This window comes from Cuculus canorus, chromosome 2 (assembly GCF_017976375.1).
Source record: "Cuculus canorus isolate bCucCan1 chromosome 2, bCucCan1.pri, whole genome shotgun sequence".
Classification (NCBI taxonomy): domain Eukaryota; kingdom Metazoa; phylum Chordata; class Aves; order Cuculiformes; family Cuculidae; genus Cuculus; species Cuculus canorus.
The window spans coordinates 140,979,390-141,000,044 of NC_071402.1; the positions used below are offsets into that span (position 1 = coordinate 140,979,390).

Consider the following 20,655-nt stretch of genomic DNA (forward strand, 5'->3'; position numbering starts at 1 on the left):
GTTAAAACAGAATTACAGTTTTCAGTGATACCATAAGTACAGCATTCTTGGAGCAGTACTGTCATGGATCTTAGAACTTGAATGTGCCAGCTCGAGAGAGTAAGAGGAGAGGAGCCTATTGTGGAGGCCAAACAGTATTTGGTCTCTTTATCGGTACACTAGGTTATTGGGGAAATTTATGTACGCCTCCTCAGAATACTTTCCAAGCCTATAAGTGGTTATGTTTTGGAACTTCTTGAACCAAAGATGACATTTTTGTGTTTAACGGAAGAAGAATCTGTCACGCTATCAATGTATCCACTTTTGTATAAAGGTTTGGTGTATGTAATGTTGTGTTCCAAGCCATTTAGCCGCTGATCTGTATGTGTCAAGATGTATGCTGGTTTGTTGTGAACCTGTTACCTCACAGTTCTATTTGTTGCCACTTGCTAAGTGATAGGAAGTGACAAACAGCAGTTATTCTGCGTTCCCCTTTTCAGTACCTCTTCTGGCTTTGTTGTATTCTGACCTCTGTCATATTCTTTTGTCTCCTTTTCAAGGTGAAGGACCCCAGAGTGATGGGCGTTCTTTTACAGAAATCTGAATATTCCCTTTCCCCTTCTCTATATGTCTTCCAAATGATACTTAACCCTTACCAGGACTGAAATTTTAGAGAAGCAAATCTGCTGTACTGGATGCCATGGAATCTCTAGACTGCAGAATGATTACAGTATGGTTTAGTGTTCCCTAACATCAATTATGGGTCACCATTTTTGGTACAAATCTTTCTCAGTTGTTACAGAATATGTTGCCTGCTTGTTGTTTGCTTGGTGGCAGTGGTTGCTGTCACTATAATTGGAACCTGTAGTGAGCCCAAAGAGATAATTCTGTCTGGATTTGACAGACTATGACCTGGTCTGCTGCTGTGCCCCTCCTGTGCTTTCCACTGTCGGAGACTTGAACTGACCCTGAACAGGATCAGCCAGCGTCTGCTCACGCGTATTTGTTCAGTCTCTTCACACTGCGGAAATAGTCATTCTGCTCTCACACTTGCACAGATCTTGGAAACAGTACAGTTGTATTTAGCAGAATGTAGCCTGGACTAATATCCATGGTGTGGCTTATCCGTCAGCCTGTTATCTGTGCTAAAGATTATTATGAATTGATTATATTTAGCTGCATATTTGATTTAATTAATTTGTTACAGGCAGTGGAACATTTCATAGTTAGGATCAGGGTGATGGTCAGAAATTTTAGGAATAAACTTTGAATATATTTTAATGTTTCGGCTGCCTAATATCTATGACTGTCTTGCAGATAGGGTTAAGTTTTGTGAACAAAACGAGGTCTTCCCTACATGAGGGCTTTGTCGAACTTGTTTTTACATAAACTTCAGGGCTATTCCAGTGTTCAAAGACTGCAGCTGTATAAATTCTGTTAGGTTATTTGCTGTTTTGTGTTTTATTTATTTATTTGTTTTAATCAATAGCAAAAATAGAAAAGTAGGACTGAGTTGAAAAAGGAACTGTTCTCTTTGAATGTGTTTATTGACAGAATTCCTTGTTACGTTTGATATTTTTGTTTGTTTAGAGGCACCACTGTGATTTTAAACGTGACTGAATGTGTTTTTTTAAATAAGGAAAACTGATATGTATATGAGTTGCTTATTGATTTGCTGCCTTGTGTGCAAGAGGGCTATTGAAAAAGAGATTAACTTTTCTTTAGCTTTGTGCTCTGTGGCTTAGTAGTTGGACAAACATAAATGCGTTTTCTTTAAGAAGCAGAAAAGCAACAAGTGAGCATTTGTTTGAAGATACTTGAGAACTGTAGGCTGTTTGACAGTTATAGGCCTTTTCAACTCAGTGTTTTTTCCTTAGCTGTTGCAGTAATTTCCTTTGCGTTTTTGACACTCAGTGAGGAGGAAATAAAATCATGACCATTTGAACTGATTAGTGTTTCGAATCCCAGTTCTTTTTAAGTTCTCATAATACTGAGTATGCAGTCTGTTTTTTTAAAGCGTATAGTTCAGTTGTATCTAATATTGTGCATCTCCCATTTAAATAGTTTTCTGACAGTGATCTTTGTCCACAATTTTCTGCAAGCCTAAAAGGCTTGATTTTGCTCTACGAGTTGTTGCTTTGAAATCTGATTCCACTGGATGATGATCAGGAATGCTGTGTAACGGCATTCTTTCCGTAACTTTTCACCAAGACTTCTTTCATGCAGCTGCTTGGGAAAAGGCCAGCTAACAATGCCGGTGGTTTTATGTCATGTCCAGGCCCTCTTCCCATTTGCTGGGTTAGCACTGGGATCTCCCAAGTCTATAAAAACATCGTGTGCTAGGTTTTCCTCTTGTGGTTGTTACTAGAGTTGGCTGTTCTCACCATCAGGTTTACTGTTCTGATGAGTTTTCTTGATATTAATGTCTGAGAATGTGGACGGTACAATGTCATATGCACACACTCAGGTGTGTGCATTTTCGAAGCAGTGATTGAGAAAGACAGTTAAAATTAATAAACAAGTTAAAATATTTTACTAATATGAATATGCATATTATTGTAGAATCTATATTGCATGTTTATTATTTATGTTGCTAGTAATCATCCTGTATAGCTGGGAAAATTTTTTTTTAAGCTTTAGATATGTATGACACTTCTTCCTTTTCTTGTAGGAAAGGATTTCCTGAGGGAGGAAGAAGAGACTCTTTAGTGCCATAGCATGCCAGATAAAATTATTAATACTATTAGCTTACTCAGTGGACCAGTGGAATGTAATCTGTAGCTGTTTCAAGATCAAAGTTATATTGTGTGGCTGAATAATGACACAAAGCAATCTTATGTACCAGCTCTTTTAGGAACAAATTTTGATAAAGGGAGAGTTTGAAATTCTGTAGTAGGACTCTGTAGGATGGAACCTTTTCTTAATAGACAAATATTTATTTATTTATTTAAACATAAATTGTCTCTTCATTCTATGTACCAATGATAAGGCTGACTACCAGCCACAGTGGTGAGATCTCTAGTGGTTAGTGTCAGCGCTTTCTTTTTACCCATCTTTGAAGAGAGCATATCAAACAATATAGTCACTAATACTTGGTTAATTATAGCAGACTCTCAAACTGTATTTACTAGGATAAGGAAAAAGACAGTAACTTAAGGTGACAGACTTTTTTCCTGCAAGTTTTATTATCTTTGCAGGAAATAAAGGTCAGGGTCAAAGCAAAAGTGTATAGAACACCTTAATGAAAAAACACTTAGCTGGAGGTCTAAAATAATGCTTACTCTTACCTTCTCGCAAAAGGTAGTAGTAAAGGTCTTCAATGTGTCTTTGCTAGATTGACGTTTCAGGCTAAGTCTTGGGGTCAGTGACAGATCTGATAGTTGTGGAAACTGAGGGTGCAATTTCGTGTGATCTAGGACAACTGTTGACCTGTGATGAAAGGAGACTGGGGTTTACCCGTGACTGGGTGTTTCTTCACTGGTGATTTTGTGCATGGCAATCATACCACCTCAGCATCAACTTGTTTACTGAATGAACTTACTGGGAGGTAAACTTTTGTTTTCCCTCAGGTTTAGTAATTAGGTGAGAAAAACTTTTATCTGCCCTGTTACATGGTAACTACCTGGAGAGGACAGGATGTACAGTTGAAAGTGAAGAGTGACAAGACACCTTACTTTTACTGACAGTCCACAGCTGAAATGGATTGAGGTGTATCCTTAAATTACAACCTGGAGCAACTCTGCTAAGAAACTAACATTTCAACAAAGAAAGGTATTTACATATTAGGGGAATACATTCGCTTGTTGTAGGAAGTGAACAGCAGTTACAAATGAAGTAAAATTTCATTAGTGAGGTAGAATAGACACTTCAGGAACTTACACAGAATGCGTACACAAACTTTACTCTGAAATTGAGTTGGTGGTGACATCCCAGAGCTCTCTTGCAGGATCAGACTTGCACTATGGCTGGATCTCGGTGTGACTTCATGATTCAGGCCTCTGCTTTGCACTGGAATTGGTTTAAAAGTACTATGAATTTGTGTATAGTGGAAGTGCTTGTGAATCAAGTTTTGAACACTTAAACAGTATTAATAGTGGATAACACCACGACTAATATGTTGTATTATATGTTATTTATCATGCTGGGTTTTCTTTATTACTTTTAGATTACTTTGTTAGAGTTTGCTTCTAGTTATAGAGTTCTTTGTTGGCAACAGTAATTTGTTTGCTGCTGGTGAAGTTGTTAGGAGTTACCTGTTCTCTGTTGCTTTGGGATAACAGATCAACTGTTTGTTTTCACGTAGCATTCTGGAGTCTGAGACCTGTTACTCTGTATGTTAATGAATATTGTATACTTAAATTATACCTGCTGTGTATATACTGCTTGGTTTTCACTGACTTAAAAATTACTTAACCACCTGAAATACAAAAAAAAACCCAAACCAGCAAAAGATTGATAAAATTGGGATAGGTTCTGTGCTGGTAATCAAACATTTTGCGTGCCAGAGTAAGATGTAAAAATTTGCAAAACTCAGTAGTGTGCCTTTCAGAGGGATAAATCAAAATGAAAAAAGACTGAAGTGAAAAGCTGGGAGTTTCTTAAGACTTATGTAAAGGCTTTTTGAAGGCTTTTCAGCATGAATGTCCAATTTCTGATATTGTAGAAAAATGTTTTCATTATAATTGTTATCAAAGTTAATCTTGGAGTTGGTTTATATATGTGTTTGATGTTTTGAGGTTGGTTGAAGTTGTTTCCTTAGTTCTTTTTAAAAGAATGTTTCTTACCTGTACTCGTGTGATGTTATCTTAGAAAGCAAGTAGATATAGATAGAGATATATATATATTTTAAATCTGCAGCATTTCCCTAAGTTTTTGGACTTGAAAGCACAATTGAAGTAAATATTTTTAATTTTAATTTGACTTATCACCACAAAGTTGTTTCTAATAAGTAATAACCCAAACCTGATGACATTTTACAATTTCTGACATTTTACAATTTCCGGATGGAGGCAATGATTGTTGTAGAATACTGGGTTGCTTAAAGCAAGAAAGCAGTGAATCTGCCAGCCCATGGTAGCCAGCTGTATTTTTTTCAGCAGCTTCCAAGAAAGCAGTTGTGAAAAGAATGCACAGAAACAAGTAAACTTAAGGGCCGATTTAAATCCTTATAATACATTTCTTTGTTTTAAAGTAAGCAAGCCAGACATTTTAATCTAGTAAAAATATTATTGAAAAAACACATATGTAAATATCCACCTTAAGAAAAAAAAAAAAGAAAAATTTTGAGGACAGGTAAAATCTTAACATTTTGCAATATGGTAATATCTGCATTCAGAAAAACATTTATGACTGCCCTCCTTTCCAGTTAAAGTTATCCTAAAAGGGAAATGAAAGCAAAAGTAAATGGAGTATAAGCGATACAGTGGCAATAGTAATAGTTAGTTAGGAGTTACTGTAAATTTTATAAGTAAAATTGAAAGAAGAGAGTGATAAATCTGTGGCCAGTTGTTAGGGTGCAAACCACACAGACAACCTAAGTGAACCATGTACAACACACTGCCGTAAATATTAAAAGATGTTGTCTGTACAGATGTTTTTAAAGAACTCATTTTGAACAAAAGTGATCTGAAAAATGGCATGAGTTCCTGGCTAAGTTTGGAGAACAAATGAAAAAAGCTGAAGTATCCTGTTGTTGTTTCTTTGCAGTGTTTTGCGTGAAGAGGAATGATGACAAAATAATTTCAGTTCCAACAAAAACTAATGAGAATGTTTTAAATGTTATGGGATGTGTAGAGCAATGCTACTGGAGATTTTTAAAACTCTAAAACATGGCTATAAAGCAGTGTTTTTCATACTTTAACACTGAAAGCTCGAAAAGACTGGGTGTTTTTTTGGGGAAAAGAAAGATGTATAATTGCTGATGAAGGTGACAGTTGCACAAGAATAATGTACCAAGTGATTTGAGTAGCAAGTTTACAGCACGATCTTAGTGACTTAGATGGAGTTAATTGAAAAAAATATGTATTTTAATGTAGTCTTAAATAGCATAAATCCTTGTAAATGCTTCTCTTATCAGCTATATTTACAGTTTGGATGGATGTCTTAGGATGTTTTGTTATACCTGCAGACAAAGTAGGCAGTTGTCATCTAGTAAGAAACAGTAGCCAAAAGTGCTCAACTCTGAATGTAGCAGAGGTGCTTCATTGGGATTCTCTCTGCCAGAGAGTAGTCTCTAAAAGAGAAGAAGGTGGCAGTGGAGGGTGGTGAGACGTTTTCTCACTGTTTTAAGTATCATCAAGAGTGCTCTCATTTGCACAGGGCATTACAAGTAAGGTCTGCTTGTGTGCTAATAGCTCCTTCTTAGGTTGATGAGTCATAGGAGAGGTTTCACACTTACTTTGGCCATAGGTGTCCTTACTTCCATGCTCTGTTTTTGTAGCAAGTAACTAGTCTTTTGATACTTGGGAAAAGATGATGTTGTTTCCTTCCTTTTCTGTTTCCCTCTGCTATTCTCTGGTCCTTATATGATGAAACTGAATCTTCTTGACCTCCGTTTAGTTGACAAGTTTTGTGAAGCAGTCTGTAGACCTTCTTGAGTTCTCCAAAGGTAGAGATTCCACAGCATCTTTAGACAACCAGAGCTTAACCACACCTGTTGTGGAAGAAAGTCTTCCTTATTCTTTTTTCAGGGAGAGCTGCTGAACCTCTGCTTCTTTTGTTTCTTCCAGGTGGGCTGGGTGCTGCTCTCTGACAATTTTATATTTCTTCAGCAGTGAAACTTTGGAGAAAAGAACATTTAAGTGGTTCTGTATGGGATCTCTGAGTCCTAGCAGAGGCTGATGCTGGAGTTAGGCTTTTTTATGATGTAGGCGTTCGAGGTTGGTAACGTAAGGGTGCTGCGATCTGCCCTGTGGTTAAATTTTTATTGGACAGGTTGTGATCTTTCATGAAGGTCAGTTTATTTGGGATCTAAAGATACTAGGTGGAAACCAATGGATAAAGTCCCTTGTCCTCAGTTCCCTAAGTGGTTATTGACCCCTTCAAAAACTGTGCTAGTGCTGATGGAATAGTATTCAGTCAGTTGTTACTTCTGAAACTGGTTTCTTCTAGTGAAAATTCTTTACTTACCTGAATTTCAGTTGGCTTAGCAAGTGATCTTTTTTTAAAGTCACTGGTATATTTTCTGTACTTAATAATTCTTCATTATAAGTAAGTGTAACTGGAATATAGGTTTAATTACATCTGAAGTAAAAGCTTTTTGCCATCTGTTTATGTGTAACTGAAGAAAGATTATTTCAGAATTTCAGTGTCACTTTTCTGGTTTAACAGCTTTATTAGATGAATGGTGTTTCTATTTGAGTTATTTTTTTCAGTGGAGATTCAAAGATAAATATTTACCATTAGCACGATGGTTAACATTTATCTGTCTTTAGTTAGATGGCTCTGGCTTAGGACAGTTTGCAAGTCTTAGAAAAGTACTTGGAAACACTTATTCTCTTTAGATATTTCTAGTAGAGAACTAAAGAGACTAGTTTTTATAGCTTTTTGTCAGTCTGTTAATGATAATTTTAAAATGGTCTGTTGAAACCATTTTTAAAAGCAGCTCCAGTTGGCAGTTTATGCTTCTATTTTGCCTACTCTTTTTTAGTCTCATGCTTTTTCTGTATGTAGTAGTTTTGCAAACTATTTGTGAATAAAATGATGAAGCAACTAATGTTGTGCATATGCTTTTAGTTTTCTATACAAATTATAACTACCAATTTAGGAGGTAGGAAAGGAAAGCTCCAGATGGTTGGAAGCAACTAGAAAAGATGTGTCCTTTAAGAGTAAAAAGTACATATGTGATTCCAGATACTAAATGCCATTCCAGAGTCCCAGTAATACTACTACAAGTAAGTATAGCTTAACATTTAGCTTACTTTAAGAGTCAAAGTACAGTCAGGTGAAGAAATCACAACCCTTTAGATTCAGTAGAGTAGTTAAAAAGAGAAAATCCAAGATGAAAACAGAACTCAAAAGGGTGTACACTAAGGTGATATGGTGGTGTTTATGTTTTGTTGTTGTTAGTTTTTTTTTCATTGTAGGATGCGTTTGCACAATGATAATTTACCTACTCAATTAATATGCTACATTATCTAATTATCGAAGTCTGTCGTTTAATCACCTTAATATTTGCATACAAGTAAGACATGGTAGGAGGAAAAGCACAATGATTTTTAAGATATACTGAAGGTCTTGTGTTGAGACTTTAGTTTTTCCTTTGGGGAAGAGCAGAACCCATGCTACATGATTAGCCACATCGAATTCACTTTAAGATGAGGTAAGATGAGGTAGCTCTGTACTACGTGATATTACTGCTGTAATCTTGTTATTAGTGTTGGTATATAAATATGTTGGGTTAGCTATATAGCAGCTTCTGCTAAATTTATGGCTATGACAAACTGTCCTCCACTGAAACAAACTGACAACTCTCAGGTTTCTTAGTATTGAAAAGGCCTAAAATTAGTAGGTTTCTTCTGAATTAGTGCTCCCTCCCCCAGTCCATCCAAATGTCAGAAAAATAGGAATGTTTACTTCTCGGAATATTGTTGAAGTACAGTATGGTAAGTAACTAAGCGTTTATTGATGACCCCAAGTTGATGAGTCGGAACAGGACTTGATGTAGGAATTGATATTTCTATGGGGAAAAAGTGGGCCTCACCCTTTAAAGAAGTAAAAGATATTTGATAGAGGGGATGTTTGGGGTTGTGTGTTGGGATTTCTTTCTACAGAAAGCAAACGGGAGTCTAGTCAAATTAGAATGACTCTGTTTGAATAAAAAGTATACATAGAAGTCTTATTTCATGGTAATGCTTGCATGGGTACTAGTTTGTTCAGATGATATTTCCCTTTTGCAGGTATTTGCATAGGTTTTATGTGATAACTATGTTACTCCAAGAAATTTAAAGAAATAACTTGTTTTTCCGTTTATGTGTTACTGTTTGTATAATCGTTAGTATTTGGATTTCATGGAGTATTATTTCTGTACATTTTCTATTTAAATTTCCATTTTAGCTCATTTAAACTTTGGATTATATAAAATGAGATGTGAGGATAACTTAGGTAACTTCTATCTGTAATATTTTAAGCAATTAATCCATAGAAAAACAAAGTGTTATAAAAGGGTCTTTATACTGTAATTGAAATATTCCTGGAGCTAAAAACATTAAAATTAAATGCAATTATAACTTTTTGTAGGTTGGGCTCATGTGGTTTGTGCTCTGTACATTCCCGAGGTGCAGTTTGCAAATGTTTCAACAATGGAACCTATCGTGTTGCAGTCTGTTCCTCATGATCGTTATAATAAGGTATAATTATATCTTTTTATTTATGTCTAATGTATTTATTTTGGAACTTGTGAGCTTTACTAGTCTAAAACTACACTTCTTAGAATGCAGAGTATTGCATATATTTATGAATTTTATATAATGTTGTATGGTTTCTGCTCTGACTTTATGATAAATTCAAGAATTAGGAAAGCTATATTGTTAAATTAAGTGGTAAGGTTATCTGCCATGTCTCATTATTCTTTCACACATTAGGGACTATTTTGGTAATTAAAAATATTGTGATCTTTGAATAACAGTTTATTTTGAAAGGAATGTGAAATATTTCCCATTGGTTAAAATATTAATACAGCTTATTTGAAATGTTATTATTAATTACTGCCAAGTACTACTGTTTTAAGTATTGTTATGAACATAAACATTTCTTTTAGGAAGAAAAGCTATGGTATTGTATTAAGGCAAAAGCTTGCAGACTTTTGCTTTTGTAAACAGTATTAATTTTAGGGTTTTTTTTTCTTTTTTGTGCCTTTGGTCTTTTCCTTGCCTATTTCAGATTCTCACAATTGCTGTCCATATGTTTTGCCCATCTTATTTACCAGTGCATCTGAAAAGCCAGGCATCAAAGCCTAGGTTCTTCTCGTGCTTTCTCATTTGGTACTACCTGAGCATGTGTGTTAGCTCCTCACTATTGACTTCCTTCTGCATTGGCAAGAACATGCAAAAGTGAGATTAAGTTCAGAACCAATAAAATTTTTTGCTTGAACACAAAGCAGTACAGATTTGCTGTAGTAGATGAGTTAATTTTCTCTCTCTCCTCAATTCTGGGCCAACAGCACACCTGTGTTCTCATTTTTCCTCAAGTAGTAGTCATAATGTTTTCTTTTAATTAGTAATGGTTCTTCCCTAGTGTACTTAAAGAATTTTGTTGAACATTTTGGATTATTTTTATCTTGCGCCATTTCCATCGGTGGTAATTGATGTTGGATGAGTAAATCCTTGTAACTTTAAACAGTGTACCCTGTGTCTTTTAGTATTGCTTTTGCATTGTTGGTTCATTGTTGGTCATTGTCTTTAGTCTTTAATTCCTTTTTGTTAAAGTTGCTTCTTTCCTGAACTGTTTTTGTTCCAAACGTATAAGGTACAGTTGTTTTTTTACTGCTAAAATTCCAAATTGCATTTTGTTGGCCTGTAGTTACCATGATTTTTTTTTGTTTGCCAGTTAATTACTAGTGTTGTACTGATCATGTAGATAAGAGTTCCTGATATTGTTTAGCTCTTAGTTTTTTGCATTTTTGGTGAGTGTTCCTATTTTGGTCCATTTTCCATGTTAACAATCAGACGAAAACTACTTTCATACTGGCCACTACAGTATATTTTTAAAATATAGTGAAACCTATATCAGAAATGTCAAGGTTTGCGGTCAACACTGCTAGCCTGCAAATTATTATTTGATTTTGTTCTCTCTTTTTACAGAACTCTACTTTTGCTGTCTTTATTTGATATGTTTGGTTCAGGGAGAATAGCAGTTGTGGATTTCAGGAGAATCAAAGAAACGCGTGTAGTGCAGTTGCTGCAGTAAACCTCCTGAAACCCATCCATCTAACTTCACTGCCAACAGCAGTCTGTTTGTAGCAGCAGAGAATGTAAGAGCCAGGGAACTCTCTTAGCTTTTTTGATCAATCTGTGGCCAGTGCTGAGTTTGGTACTGCTGTGGCTATGCTGTCACCAGTTCCCAAGTGGGCTTGTTTTGAGCAACACCCCCAAAGCCAATACAACTACTAATTCCCTTTTCAGGGAGACTGCAGTAATTTCTCCCCCAGTCCCCCTTGCTATTCAATATCAGATCAGAAAGTTTTTAAAACATTTAGCTCTGATTTTTTCAATTTGGGAGGAAATGGGAGGGGAAAGCTGTTTTTTTGAGAAGCAGACATGGCAAACAGTTCTTAAAACATTTGTTGCACATTGTAAACAAATGTAAATGTGTAATTAGGAAAAAAATTCTAGAGTTGTTTTGCTGTTTAGAGAGGCTTAGTGTTAATTTCATTCTGTCCACTCAGGTTGGAATAGGATGATTTTAAGAAGGATTTTATTTCCTGTGAAGACCTAAGTAATTCTATGTGTACGGCTGTGTAAATATAGAATGCTAGCATGTGGAATTGGGTGAAAATATAGGCCAATAAAAATTACTGTAAGGGAGAATTTATACCATAGTCTTTAAAATAAAGACAAACATTATTGGAATTTTGCCAGAAGATGGTACTCAATATACATATTTTTTTTTCTATTCATTTGTTTCTTTATTGAACACTGTGAAATACACAGTATTGCAAAGTATGGTAATCTTAAGTGCAAGAAGAAACAGAACAGATACCAAGCATGAGGCTTGTCAATGTAGAGACATTTGGCTGCTGTTTCCCTGAAGTTTACCTGCTTCTGGAACTAGTAGTTGCTTTCTTATTTAATAGACGTTTGTTATTCATTGGATGGTTATGCATGGATAATATCTGTTTATTTTATGTGAGCTTTATTTGTTTCTTTCAGATTCATTTGAAAGTATGTAGTAATTGAATATAATTGCAGCTTTTGGGCATCACTTTTAAAAACTGATTAAGAAATAAGCTAACTTGGAGTTTTTTGATCTGCCTAGTAGTAAAGGCAGCTGTTAGACTTTTTTTTTCAGTACTTGCTGCAATAATGAGAAATTTCTGGACAACTAGGTTTAGTCCTGTAAGCAGGGAATGCTGTTGGCTAGCTGTTAACAGTAAATATCTCTCTAATTACTTTTTGTTCTATGAAGTTTTTGTTGCCTCATCTTTCCTTCTGTCTTTGCTTTTGCTAGAAGGTTTATGTTTTGAATCTTTGAAAGAAAACTGTTGAAAGAAAAATAAAGGCAGCTTTGCAAAATGTGTATTTCCTCATTAAAGAAACTAAGATATTTGTTGTGTTTTTGAGTAACATTTCCTTGCTGAGTTAAAAGCTTTGTGTAATGTTTTGCTTACTCTCAATGAGTTTGAGAGACTTCTAAGTACTCTCTTCCCTTAAGAGCAGTGCTGCTGTAGGTGGTGGAACACAGAGATTTACACTTCCACATTCCAGAGGTTTTGGAGGAGGAGTAGCAATTACATGGATTTGCAAATGCACGAAAGTCTGTGATTTTTTTTTTTTTCCCTCTTTTCTTTTTTCTTCCACTTTATGAAAGAAAGCTAAAGGTTCTCAGGCTTCTGGAATTCTTTGTGAGTCTAAGAGAAGGTAGAAGTATGAGGAAGCTCAGCTTTAGAGAGAACTTAGTGTACATGTTGGATTGAGAAGATGAACCTTCTTTGGCCCTCTTTCGTATGGAAGATTAGGAAACATGTTTTGTACTTCTCATGAGTATTGTAGGAAGGGTAACTTGTTAAAACAGGAAGGCAGTCCACCAAATTCTGTTTAAACTTGTTCCTAATGTAGGTGGTTGGTTGCTAACGTGTTTTGTTCATTTTACTGTAAATTGGTTTAAGGGGTCCTAAAACACAGACCTTGGATGTAGTATGCAAGGTTGAAAAACAGGGTTGGACTCGATGACCCAGTGGGTCCCTTCCAACCTAATGATTCTGTGATTGAATGCTTCTATGGATTTTCTTTCTGAGCCTCAATGAAGGAAAAAAAAATCACAGACCTTAAGGCAAAACTCTGAAAAAAGTGAACAGTAACTGGAAGCTTGAGTTTTATGGAGTCTGTTGAACTCTGTTTTTATAGAGGTACATTACTTTTGAAGTTACTTACACTTGATATAGTTACTCAGATGAGGTTGGTAGATCATGACCTTGTTTGTTCGTAAAATCTAAATGTGTCAGGTCATGGTATGGAAAGCTAAAAAGCAGCCAGGCTCAGGCCCTGTGAAACGACTGAATTATCTGTATATGCTACCTTGATGTACAGAGGGAGTGAGGTAAAGAATTAAGTAGGATTATCCTGTTTCTGATCCTTCAAATTTTAGGATATAGGGTATGATTTTAGGATATATTGGCTATTGGGTTTAATGCTTTTTACAATTCTTGTGAAAGCTGTACAAGAATGACGCACCTATCCTGGAGTCTTGCATATTAACAAAAATGTTTTATTTAGCTGACATCTCATGTCAAATGTTGTTCTAAACACCTCTGTTAAAGACTGTTCTAATCTCCAAATTTCACTCATTTTCATGTCTAGTATATTTTCATGTCTAGTATATTTTCATGTCTAGTAATGCTAGTTTTGCGTTGTACCCCTTTGTTTATTTTTACTGGTTTTTAAAATTTTTTTCATTTTTCATTTTTCATTTTAGTGGTATCTTGATCCACTTTTCTTAGACTGTATTTTCTGCTACCCATGGTTGATGTTCTTTTTATGTATTTCTCTACTCAGTCTTCCATTCTCTGCCTCACTGAAGGGAGGTTGTGGTATAATTGCAATAAGTCAGTTACAGTTCAAATGTAGAACTTTTTTTTTTTTTTTTTTTTTGGAGGGAGGGCGCCGTTGGGGAAGATTCTCTTTTCTCATCTAAGAACTTGCAGTGGGTTTTCTACAGAGGTAGTGTTGTGTCACTGATGTTTGTTACCTCAATAGGGTTCTCTCATTTAAAAACAGACACTTGACTGCCCCAGTGCTGGAGGATGCTCTCATTAAGGATCTATTCTGTTTTTAAATTGTTAGATTTTACAAAAACATGCAATGTGATATGATAGACAGCAAAAGAAAACTACAGTTGAGAAATTTTAGTGATGTCTAGTATAGTAGTGAGCCCCCCTACAGCATGTAGCCATGTTCATTGGCCACATAATGTAAAAAAACCCAAGTATAGAATGAGGAGGATTGTGGATTATTTTTGTCTTAATTGTTTTTCTTCCATTTTGTTGAATATGTTTTTGAAAAGTTTACAAATTCCCCTGGTATCCCAGTAAAACAAATAAATTGACAGAAATTCTGTGAGAAGGTATTAAGGTACCAGGCAGGTTGTTTTAAAATGCTTGTTTTTGAGCTTGAAATGGGTTTGATATACCAATTTAAGCTTTGTTTGCAGAAGGTTCTTGCTTGATTAGTTTGTAAATGTTTATGGGGCTGTCCATGTCATGCTGGAATTAAAGCGGAGTTCTGTTAAACACTGTATTTAATTAAAGGTAACTGAGCATCATATGAATATTGAAGCATGCTATGAGACTTCTGAAAATTCTTTACACCAAACGGACAAGTAAAATTTTAAATTAGCAGTTTTTCTGTATATAATTTTGTAGGTATGTGCATGTATACTGGATGGTTTCTTCTACCATTAGGCACTCAGTCTAATTTGATGTTTCTGAATGCTGCTGATACAGATAATATTAAATGAATGTGAAAATGATTACGACCTAAAAGGATGTAAACACAAACTTGGAAGCAAGGAAGATCTCAAAGACTAGTGCTGTTAACCTTTGGCTATTTTGCTGGTTGAATAGTGATATAGAATTTAAGTAAATTAGTGTTTGTGCTGCTTTAGCATTGGTAAAGTGTTACACAGATCCCAGGTGTCTACCAGGTAATCTCCTTTTGCAAACAGACACAGTTAGACTGCATTATAAAGAAATTCCTGTGTAAGCTTAGCTTCAAAATCCAGTAGTTTTCGCCTTAGAATTGCCTGTGAGTAACACAGAATTTATTTGTATGCTTCTTATCATGTGAAGTATTTTCTCTTTGATAGACATGCTACATTTGTGATGAACAAGGCAGAGAAAGTAAAGCAGCCACTGGTGCTTGTATGACATGTAATAAGCATGGATGTCGACAAGCTTTTCACGTAACGTGGTAAGTAAATATCATTATTTAACATCTCTGATGTTCCAGAAAGAATCAGTGCACACAATGTAATGAATAAACTCTTTATTTAGTGTATTTCTGAGTAAAGTAATACAGTAAAGTGATTTGTGTAGAAATATCTAACTTTGTTATAACAGAGTTTACTAACAATATAGCAGTGGCAGCATAGATGTTTCTGGGAGGTGCAAAAGCTGTCTGATCATAACCCCTGGGTTGTATTAAATGCCATGTGCTTCTGTGAGTAAGGTTTAGTGGGGTTTTTTGGTCTGTTTTTTTTTGATGATATTTCATATTATATGGTAATGTGAAGACATTATTACCCTTCAAACTCATTTGATGTTTACTTTTGGTAAATCAGTGGGAAAAATTAGTGTGCTGTATACATAAAAATGCACCCCTTCTAGTACAGATTTCCAAACATTTAGGGGTAATTCACCTCGCTGGTTTTATCTAAACTACATTACTACTACTACGTATCTCTACTATCTGTTCTAGAAGTGCCCTAGTATGCTGCTTCATGACCAGCGCAGTTAGGGAAATGGTATTTGCACACCTGCTTAAACTACTTAAACATATTTTCTTCAGTGTAATCAAGTGATGCTTTGAATGCCTCGTGCAGATCTTCAACTACAGAATTATATACTTTAGGCGCTGATTTCTTGGCAACTCTTCTTTTTTTCTTTTAATTACTTGTCTGTCTGGCAGGTTTTACTCTTTCATAGGCATCTAATTTTTCATCTATGTCAAGTTTCTTTTTTATGATGAAAATGGATTGTGTTCCTCAAAACGTGCATACCATGTAAAGAGGTTACTTAAACATGTGGAAAAAATGTATACACCCATTGTTGAAAAGGTCTCTTTTTTTAAACATTTGGATGTGCAAGAGTCTTTTTCATATTTTTTCTTTCTTCCAAAACCTGTTTTCAGTGAATGCCAGAAAGAACAAGAGAATTAAGTTAAAAATTGAAAATATTTATCTTGCCAATTTTTAGATTTTTTTTATTTAAAAAAACCCAGGTATGTACTACAAAATTCTGCCTAGTCAGAGAGTACTGTCACTGAGGATATTGAGAGACCTCTGTAATATTTAAGAAATGGAAGAAGATATGAAAACTACAGAAAGCAGAGATCCAGGGCGAGGTGTATCAGTTTTGGGCTAACAAAAGGAATGCTTAGAAAAGAATGAACTTGAGTCCATCTGGTTTTGCTGTGGCAAGCTTAGGATGATAAGTCTTTGCTTAAAAAGACTTATCCTGTTAAATATTTTCTGTAGTTAACATCTGCTGTAGATGTGCATGTGTTTATGAAGCAGTATTTCTGGATTGTTCTTTCATTTCAATACTCGTGCATCATTTTGACTGTAACATTGCATTATTATACTAATGAAAATGATATGGAAAATGAAACAGAATATTTGGTTATTCAATGTTTAAGTTGGTTTTGACAAAGAAAATAAATCAATATTACAAATAGTGGAAAGCAAAGTTGATTTGAAAAAATGTAGTAGAATAAGGTAATAATTAGCTGAGGCAAGGAAACTTCTAAGTCTTTATCTTTTTAAAAGAAATTAACTTGCTACAGTCTTTTAAACCAATACATGTGGTTTGATTTATTATGCCATTGATGTTCTATTTAAAAAGAAAAAAAAAGAAGGGGGAAAAAGGTAATTTTCCTTGCAAGGCAGAGAAGGATGTATGCAACTTTAGAAGGATATCGTCTTTGGATTTACAGCACGGTTTTGTTAAAAACTGTTCTTTCCGTATGTGATTTTTTGCTTGAATTTGAGCTAAGAATCATTGTAAATTGCCTGGGTTATTTATTTGTGGGAGTAGCTACATAATAAATGTACATTTTCAAGGTATAAGCTTGTGTGAGTGGCTTAAAGACTGAAAAAGACATCCAGCCAAAGTGTAGATCATACATATTTTTCACTGGACTACTAAGGTTGGTTATGTGCTTGCATGCCACTAGAATCACTTGTGTGGAAATCTTTTAAGTGCAGAAAAAGTATCTATACGTTATCAGCTGTGATATTGTCATACAAGTTGATGTAAAATTGCTCTTCTTGAATGTTGTTTGGTTTATTTTTAGTGCACAGTTTGCAGGACTTCTTTGTGAAGAGGAAGGCAATGGTGCAGATAATGTCCAGTACTGTGGCTATTGTAAATACCATTTTAGTAAACTGGTGAGTATTTGCTTATTTCTCTAAATGAATGTCACTGACTTATTTTTTTTGCTATTACCACTAGAAATAATATTTTCATGTAAAGTATTTTCTCAGTAAGTAGATTGCATTTCATTAAAATAGGGTTTTTATCACAACTACACAAGTTCTAGCTGAAAATGTTTTTGTGTTTACTTTCTAGATGTGTGGGTTTTTTCCCTCTGCCAGAAATAGCACGTACATTTAGTGGGCTTTTTTTAATTAAGTTCCTGTAACACTTTCTTTTACTGTTTGATCAGTTTTTTGACTGTTTTTTGATCAGTTGGTTTCTAGGAATTTAGTTCATTTTGGAATAATCTTGAAGATATTACTTATTGTCCTGAATATTAGAGATTTAAGGCCTCCATTTCTTTCTGCTTCTATTTTTATTTTTGCCTTTTGTCCTGTCTCTTACTGTGTAGCCAGTGGATATTCCCTGCCTGTAAATTCTCTGAAACACAACCTCAAGAAAGTGTCTTGAGGTTTGATTTTTAAAAAACAAAGAAGCAAACAAAAAACTTTGAAATTTCTCAGTTATTTCAGTAGTAGTATTAGATCAAACCCATGGAGTCTTTTCCTATCAGTTCTTATCGGTTTGCCAATTCCAGATACCTGTTTCTGTGTACGTGTGTGAGTGTGTGGACTTGGAGGACTTGCCGATATTTTAAAAGTGTTACTTGTGAATATTGAATTATGAAAATTAAAATATATAGACTTAAATTCAGGTACTATTGTAAGTCTAGTTAAACTTGTTGATTACTTGTTTTCGCTGCTAAAAAAGGTGAATTCTTGGATGAGTTTTTAGTAGGTTGGATTGAGGTAAAAACATAGGGCCAATGAACCATTTTAGCTTTCTAGAAGATAAGCTTGGTGAGATTAGCTTGGTGCTTTTGTGAATATCAATGAGTTTACTTCATAGTGAAGATAAGTCAGGGCTTTCTAGTCCCTTAATAAGCAAAGATTTTTTTTGTCTAGAGCCAAGTATACAAAAAGAGCAAGAATGGTCTGTTGCTTCGCAGTGAAGGCAAGCTCTTACACCATTTTGCATTTGATTTGGATGTTCCAGTGCTGCTATGATTGAGGAAGTGTTTGTTTATTTAAAAAGCAAGTTTAATAATGAAGACATAACCCCATACGTGACATGCAATTAGTTATTTTTCCATTAGGAAACTACAATACTATGAGAACAGTAAAGACTGGCAAGATCATTTAAGTGTTTTAGTGTTTCTTTAGGATTATTGTGACTGTTGATGCCGGTAAATAGAGGTGTTTAGTATTTACTACGAAAGGTGGAGGGTGACAGGTGACATGTATCTACTGTACCACTGGAAACGTCAGTTGGCAAGGCACCGACCTGAAGTCTTTCTAATGCTACCCTAGTTATGATAAAATGACAGACATTTTGAATGCCAGCCGAGTATAAAGTATTTGCGATTCTAGATGAGACTCTTAAACATTACAGTAATACAGGTAATTATGGTTGCTGCTTGTAGATGCATACATGTTCATAGCATTCTGTATCCTAATTTTTAAACCATTTTAATGGAAATATTGCACACAGGTCAGTTGCTAAGAAATCATGAACAGCCAGCTCACAATGCATGTAGAGCGTGCAGCAGTGCTAACACTGGGGCTTCATGTGATAATTATTTGAGCAGCATCTTTTCTGTTTAATGTTATGAAAACTTATTTTATGAAAATGTGTCTAGCATCTTTTAAACTTTAAAAAGTGGCGTATCTCATTGCTTTGTGGAAAGCATGTCTTCCAGATTTGTGGGAAGTGTAACTGTTGATACAAGGATAGGGTTTTGTCCTGGAATACATTGCGTGGTCTTGCTAATTTTATTAGTGTTACTAATCTGTCAGTTTTTCAGTAACTGAAGTTGCTTTTTTCTTCAAGCAATAGGGCATCTTAACAGTTGAAATGCTTTATACTTTTTACTTATTCAAATGGTTGCTTTTCTCTATCCATAAATATGTTTTCTCTTTTTAGAAAAAGAGCAAACGGGGATCTAATAGGTCATATGATCAAAGTTTAAGTGATTCTTCCTCTCACTCTCAGGATAAACATCATGAGAAGGAGAAAAAAGTAAGTGGATTTGTCGTTGCTAATTGTGTGGCACATCTGCTTAATAGTAGCACTTTATGATAAATCTAATTTTTGCTGAAAAGCGTGAAGGAAATCTTGTTCCTGAGGCACTGAATAATAAATAACACAGTTGATAAACTAGATGTGTGGGGTCCAATGAGGAAATATCTTCAGGTGCATTTGTACATGTACTTTCCTACTCCTGTTTTTCATCAGTTTTGGGTTACACACTAAAACATATCCATTGGGAAGGCTGTTTCCATGCAGCTTCCTTTGCTTTAGTTTTCAGTCAGAGATTTTTTTGTGTAGCCTTTGTGACTAGACAGGAAAATAAATATATTATCAGCAAGCGTGCTGATACACAGATGCATCTAATTTTTTATGTTTCAACCTGTCATATCTTCTTCTCCTTATCAAAGAACTGGCATCTCTTGTTGACACATTTTACTCGTACTGGTGGTCAAGCCCACTGTGATGGCAGAATACCTTGTCAGTCACCTAGGAATCTTCTGGTGGGGGTACGAAGAACATAACTGATGGCTAATTCCTACCATTGCTGTGTTCTTCTAATACACTTTGCGTATTTTTAATATGTATTTCTTAAATACATATTTAAAAAAAAGAATTTTAAATTTATAATGATTATTTTACATTTTTATTAGTGCTAGATTAATAGCTGTCTGTGGGAAATTAGTCCTCTAAATTCAACACGGAGTGATAACAGACAGTGGCACAATAATGCAGATTTGCTTTGGCTCTTTCTTTTAGCCCTCTAAGAATACACGCAAAACCACTTACCTTCCTCATATCCTGTACAACTAACTAAATAGACTTTTCTGCTGGGGTGGGTAGACTTAGTTTTAATAATGTATTGACCGAATGTATATTATGTGAAGGAGCTGTATTTATAGTGTCAGGAAGCTGAATAACAGGTTTCAATCTTCAGACCCTTAGTCTCCTTAATATTTGATTTGTTTTTTAAGCTCGCTTACGCTTTGGTTGGGTGCTGATCTCCATTGTTCTAGATATATCTTCTTCAGGTCTCTTTAGACCTGGTTAATGGTGAATAGTTCCGTTTTCATCTGGTAATGCAGGAGAGAGTGTGCATTGTGAAGTGGTTGTACTTCTAAATCTAAATTTATGACTAAAATAACAAAACTATGGGGTTTTGGCAGATCTTTCTTGATGACACATTGGTATTAAAAAACAATCTTGAACTGCAGACTACAAAATTAGCTGCAGGTAAAACC

At 35.1% G+C, this 20,655-nt stretch overlaps 1 protein-coding gene across 6 annotated transcripts in view; it reads left to right on the forward strand.

The window, feature by feature from the left end:
- The window catches only part of MLLT10 (MLLT10 histone lysine methyltransferase DOT1L cofactor), a 122,667-nt gene that overhangs the window by 22,692 nt on the left and 79,320 nt on the right, over window positions 1–20,655 (forward strand). For 5 of the 6 annotated variants that reach the window (XM_054060109.1, XM_054060107.1, XM_054060110.1 and 2 more), the window contains 4 exons: window positions 9,217–9,326; window positions 14,998–15,101; window positions 17,205–17,298; window positions 19,310–19,405. In XM_054060109.1, the coding sequence (XP_053916084.1) occupies window positions 9,217–9,326; window positions 14,998–15,101; window positions 17,205–17,298; window positions 19,310–19,405 (404 nt within the window). The remainder of the gene's footprint in view (window positions 1–9,216; window positions 9,327–14,997; window positions 15,102–17,204; window positions 17,299–19,309; window positions 19,406–20,655) is intronic. The other variant, XM_054060111.1, reaches the window with a different exon arrangement.